General features: G+C 38.7%; 1 protein-coding gene across 4 annotated transcripts in view; it reads left to right on the plus strand.

Moving 5' to 3' along the window:
* Window positions 1–5,307, plus strand: part of EXOC1 (exocyst complex component 1) — a 28,355-nt gene extending 23,048 nt beyond the window's left edge. For all 4 annotated transcript variants that reach the window (XM_009704354.1, XM_009704356.1, XM_009704355.1 and 1 more), the window contains 3 exons: window positions 2,168–2,367; window positions 4,013–4,207; window positions 4,973–5,307. In XM_009704354.1, coding sequence (XP_009702656.1) covers window positions 2,168–2,367; window positions 4,013–4,207; window positions 4,973–5,125 — 548 coding nt within the window. In that variant the 3' untranslated portion in view covers window positions 5,126–5,307. The remainder of the gene's footprint in view (window positions 1–2,167; window positions 2,368–4,012; window positions 4,208–4,972) is intronic.
* The last annotated feature ends 693 nt before the right edge of the window (window positions 5,308–6,000 follow it).

Below are 6,000 nucleotides of genomic sequence, written 5' to 3' on the forward strand. Positions count from 1 at the left end.
TGCAAGCCACGTGACCGATATTGTGCTGAAATTGTGGTTATCTCTCTTATCAGTAGGAGAGCAAGTGTAAACCTTTTGATTGTAATATATTTTTTAAGAGCAAACTGTAGATATTTCCCTTTGTACATACCTGTAAAGTAACTTTCAGTTATGACAGAGGGAAGTGGTTAAGCCTCTGGAGGGAGAGAGCAGAGGGCAGCAACATGACACGCTCAATCTGAAGTGGTTTCCTGTCTTTTCTCCCCCAGTGTAGCTCAAATGAGGAGGTGAATCTGGATGGGATCCCTGGCATTTGGCCTTTATACCATTCATCTTCACAGCCCTGTCTAAAATAAATCACTTGAGTTCTGGCTATGAATTTGAGCCTTTCTTGGCAGATGAGGTCCTTTGTGTCCTAACTTGACACAGCAGAACATCTCTCCAGTCCTGCCTATTTTCCCAGCTATAGTCTGGAAAAACAGCAGTAACACTCTTGTTCTACTGGTTTTATTTAACATTAACAAAAAAAAAAAAAAGGTGCATGGGGAGTGTGGATATGCAAGCCAATGAACTCTGGAAAAATTGTCCTTCCCTTTTAAAATGGGAACACACACAGATGGATGGACCTCTCCATGCTGATTTACCTGCAAATTTTCAAACTCCCCGTATAATAATTCCCAACCACTCAGACTTACCTCTTCTTTAGGGGAAGATTGGGCAAGAGGAGACAGTAGAGACAATAAAGCTAGCCTGAGGAAATTACAGCATAGTGGTTCTGAACATATTAGGAAATTGTGAAGAGACATTATTTCATAGTACAGTAAACTACAGTCCATATGTAGTCAGCAGGAGCATCTCAGCTGATAGGACAGTAAATTTTGAAAATGTTTTTTATTTGATTGGATCTAACCTTTCTTTAAGAATTTACTGTTCAAGTGATAAAACTAAGCAAACACCAATAGACAGGCAAAAGTATACAGTGGTAAAATAACTACTGTAGGAAGAATTTAAAAAAGCATGTTTTAAAAAGGGTTCAAAATTATGCCAGTCAAACACTGAAGAACAAACAAAATCTGTTTCAAACAAGTACAGAGCAAACTTAAAGAACAAAGAATTAGGGAATAAGGGATAGGAGTAAAGAATGATGATTAAACAAAATTATGTACAAAGTCTGTGCAAGCAGTATGTTTCATGCAGTAGGACATTTAATTTACAAGTAATGTTTGAAACAGGTCAGAAAGATGTAGTACTTCAGGTAGAAAGAGAGCGAGAGAGTAGAAAATCATGTGGGAAGAACAAAACTGGCAGTAGCAGACTTTTCCTAATAGGCAATTCAGTGTTCTGACTGAAATGAATTTGTGATCTTTATTGATACTCTGGTGCCCAGGATCACTTTCATGGTGGGCATCCTGGTAGTCTCAGCAAAACAATTAGTAGATGAACAGGCATAGAGACTTCATTGCGCTCTTGGTTGAAGCCATCCTCTTTCAGCCTGCTTTTAAGTGTAATAAGGGAGTGATAGGTAGAATTTCCTTTGCCTGCCCTGTTTTGGTTTTTTTTTTTTTTTGTTGGGGGGGGGCGGGGCAGGCACAGGGGTGGGGAATCTGAAAGTAAGAGACCTGTGTGCAGGATTATCCATTTTTTATTATTAAATTATTAAATTTAGGGATTGACAGTAACTTAGACCATAAAACTGGTAAGTAAAAGTTGAGAGATTGTACGTTTTAAAAAACCCCACCACCTTATTGAAGATTTTTGTTCTAGCAAAGAGGAGAATCAATTTTCTTTGATTTTTCTTAATACTTTAAGAAATGGACTTTTCTTAAATAGCTCTATCATGTGAAATTTGTTAGGGATAATGAAAGCATGCTTGTAAGCCTCCACAGAATGTGGGTTGTTTCTCACGTATGTAAATGAAACCACATCTAGTCACTATTTTGTATCTTTTTATAAGTAACTTTTTTGGCATACAAATGTCATGGTCTTAGAGCCTGTACATATCTGTTGCTTTTTTTTGAAGGCTCTCAGAAATTAACTTATTTAGTGGCAATTATGACAATAATTGATACAAAAGGTTATCATTGATACAAAATCCAAAATTCCTTTTCTGACAGTATTATGGTTATTGGTTATGTTTTTCTGAATTTGGTCATCCTTTTGGTATGTTAAGTATTTTCCTTCCTTTCAGTTGAGAAAGTAGCTAATGAAAGCCAGAAAACACCCAGAGATGTGGTCATGATGGAGAACTTCCATCATATTTTTGCAACACTTTCTCGCTTGAAAATTTCTTGTCTTGAGGCTGAGAAAAAAGAAGCCAAACAGAAATACACTGATCATCTTCAGTCTTATGTAATCTACTCACTCGGACAGCCTCTTGAGAAACTAAATGTAAGTATATTTGAGTTTATATACCTTTAAATGGTACAGAGTAGTCTTCTCAAGTGTTTAGTTTGCACTATCTGATCTCTTTATCACTACACCTATCATAATCTCTATTTTATTATTGTAAACTTGAGCATGCCTGGCAAGAGTACTGTACTCATAAGGGTGACAATCTTGGACGAAAATAACCAAGTTTTTCATGGCAGTTAATAGTATTGACTAAACATCAGTTGTGTCTTAAGCAAATGGTTTTGAGGAAGGAAAAAGTGAGGGGGAAAAGTAATCAGGAGCTTTGCAATAATTTTCCTCACCTCAACAGCAGAGACAATTACTGTAGTTTCTGAACTGTTCAATAATAAGAAAAATTTTAGGAAAGTTCGGTATATCCGAAGTTGAACTAAGTGTTAAACTGAATGCTGACTTAGGTTCAGACTCAGTTCTGCCCACTGAATGTTTCCCACTATTCACTGCTTTTCCTATAAGCAGGATTTCAGCATTCATTTTCTGAAAAGTCCAAGATGTATTCTCTTTTTGAAAATTCAAATGCTTTATTGCTGCTTCCCACTTGCTGTGTGTTGACTCTGACCAGCACCTAAACTACCACATAACTAACTGCTTGCTTGCTTCCTGCTCAGGGGGAAGAAAATAGGAGGGGAATAGGAGAGAATAGGATGAGCAAATGTGAGGAAAACTTGGGGGTGGAGATAAAGACAGTTTAATCAATGAAGCGGGGCGGGGGGAATACGTGATGCAAAGGCAGGCAGTCACTCGCTACCTCCCACAAGCAGACTGATGCCCAGCCCGCCCTCAGTGGCATGCGAAACTGAGAAGTCCTTGACTTAGTTGTTGCTAAGTAGTGCTTACTCTAAAACATCAGTCCGTCGTCAACATTCTCGTACTAAATCCAAAACCACAGCACTGTACCAGCTATGAATTCTATCCCAGCTGAAACCAGGAGAAATCCTAATTTTTATAGCTGAGCGTGACGTTACATGCTATGGAATATCCTTTGGCCGGGTTTGACCTGTTCAGCAATAACGAATACATTGGTATGTTATCAGCCCTGTTTTTAGCCACAGATCCAAAACACAGCACTATATGGGCTGCTATGAAGAAAGTTAACTCCGTCCTGGCCAGACCCACTGCACTGTTTCAAATGTTGCTGTGGCTCTACATGGGTGTTCATAGGCATACTTCCCTCCATTTTTATTAGGTTGAGCCAATTGGTGTGGGGCAGTGAGAAGAGAGGTCAATTATGAACAAATATTGCTGTTGTGTAATAAAGGTTTAAGTAGAGAAATTCCTATTCAGGTGCTTACTCAGAAAGATCCGGTATTTTCCCAGGCTATGCCCTCATTAATTGAAGATTTTGAGGCTGATTCAGTATTAGTTACAAGGTTGCAAAGAAAAGCTTGATTGCTTCTAGAAATGACTGATTTCAATTTTATGCTAGTACTTAGAGTGCTATACTGTTGGGCTGTGCTGTAAAGTTTATGGGTGAGCACTACGTCATGTTCAATTAAAAAACAAAAATAGGGGGAACACACAAGAGTTGTCAAGCAGAATCAAGACTTAACTACACATATGCTTGTCAAATTAAGTTAATTAGTTTAGATTTGTGATAGTCATTAATGCTGTTATTGTTTGTTAGCATTTTTTTGAAGGTGTTGAAGCTCGTGTGGCACAAGGTATACGAGAAGAGGAAGTAAGCTATCAACTGGCTTTCAATAAACAAGAGCTTCGTAAAGTTATAAAGGAATATCCCGGTAAGGAAGTGAAGAAGGGATTGGATAATCTCTACAAGAAGGTAGATAAACATCTCTGTGAAGAAGAAAACTTACTTCAGGTAAACTAAACTATGGCTTAAAAACCTTGTAATGTTTACACAAAGGCTTTTTGTTATTGCTTTTGCATGAGTATTCTGTGAGAAGTGCCTAGCTTCAGCATAGCTCTGAAAAACCATGAATTTTGAGCAGAGTTTTTTATAATTCCACTCTGATTCTATTTGTTGTAACACTGATTTGAACTGTGCTGGTAGAGATAAGAGTTCAGGAAGAAACTTCTTTTCAGATTCCCTAGCTGACCATTAATGGGTGAGCTCTGTTCTGCAAAATATACTGGAAGTAGAGAGAACTAGATTTAAATGAACTGTTAACTTGATACGAGATTTAGCTGGTACGCTATAGCAGAATATACTTTCAGTTATATCTTTTCTGATAATTATATTATCTAAGGTTTTTTTTCTTACACTGTAAACTTTCTCACTGGAGTAAATGATAAGTAGATTTAAGAGTTAAGCATGTATTAACAGGTTTGGGGTGTTTTCTTTAAAGAGAAAAGCAATACTTCTTTTAAGGCAACTTCCTCATCTTTATTATTTTCTGCTTTGCAGATTTGGTAGGAGTCATGTAAACATTAACTGTCTTAATGGGTAAAAAACTTCAAATTTTTTTTTTAATGCAGCAGTTCTGTTTACTGAACTTTGTTGTTAGCAAGCCTTAGTTTTAAAGTGATACCTGAGCTGAGAATCAATTAATGAGGCAATGTTTTGTAGTTCACATACAGCGTATTGTGCCAGTTGACATTTCCTAAAGTTTGTGTTCTTTGACAGGTTGTGTGGCATTCCATGCAAGATGAGTTTATACGACAATACAAGCACTTTGAAGGGCTGATAGCTCGCTGCTATCCTGGATCAGGAATTACTATGGAATTCACTATACAGGATATTTTAGACTACTGCTCCAGTATTGCACAGTCTCACTAAGTGCTAGAAGGGGAAAGAAGCTAGCGGAGTTTGTGCCTGTGTATAAGGGAATCAAACACTATAAATGCTATTTGTTTTTAAAAGGTGGATTTCCATGTGTACACGTAGTTAACTACCATTTATGTCAAGTTACACTCCTGCTTCAAATGTCTTTCAGGGCAGAATGAAACCTTCGGGGATTTGTTGCTCTGCTACTGGGTTTGAAGTACTGTTTGAAAGCATTAATTCTGTGAAACACTTTGGATATAGTTTTTCCCTTCCCCTAATGTTCAGATACTTTATTTATAATCCCTTCTCTTGCTAAAAGCAGTAAGCACTACCTTCATAGTATGCAAAAATGATAGTACCGTTTTCACTAATATTTTGCATCTTAGAAACTATGTAAGCATTGAAGACTATCAGATCTTTTCCCTTCCTCATTCTAGAAAGTATGGATGCGGAACTTTACGCGGTGGGAATACTGAGTTCATGTTGAGAGATGTAATGTGACTATGGCTATAATTCTTAATTAAACTGTGTTCATCATATTCTTTATTTCTATGGAGTGTTACTTCCAAAAGGTGAAAAATGCCATTCCGCTGCGTAGAGCCAGCCGCTTGCACCAGGAGACAGCTCTGCAGTCAGCCCGAAATTAAACCTTGTGTCAGAGTTCCTCATGCGGTCCCGGGGCTGAGCGGTGACCTCCACTCGTAGCCCAGCCCGCCTGTTTCAGCCTCGGTTGCTTCTTGCTCCGCCGCTGAGGGAAACCCCTGACGTGACAGGGGTTTGGGCGGCGCTCTCACAACGTGAGTGTTCCGTCCACCCTAACGCCGCGGCGCCAAACGCCCGGCAGCGGAGCCGCGGTTGCGTCACTCTCCCCCGCCCCGCCGCGCGAG

Source organism: Cariama cristata, unplaced genomic scaffold (genome assembly GCF_000690535.1).
Source record: "Cariama cristata isolate BGI_N322 unplaced genomic scaffold, ASM69053v1 scaffold15487, whole genome shotgun sequence".
NCBI lineage: Eukaryota > Metazoa > Chordata > Aves > Cariamiformes > Cariamidae > Cariama > Cariama cristata.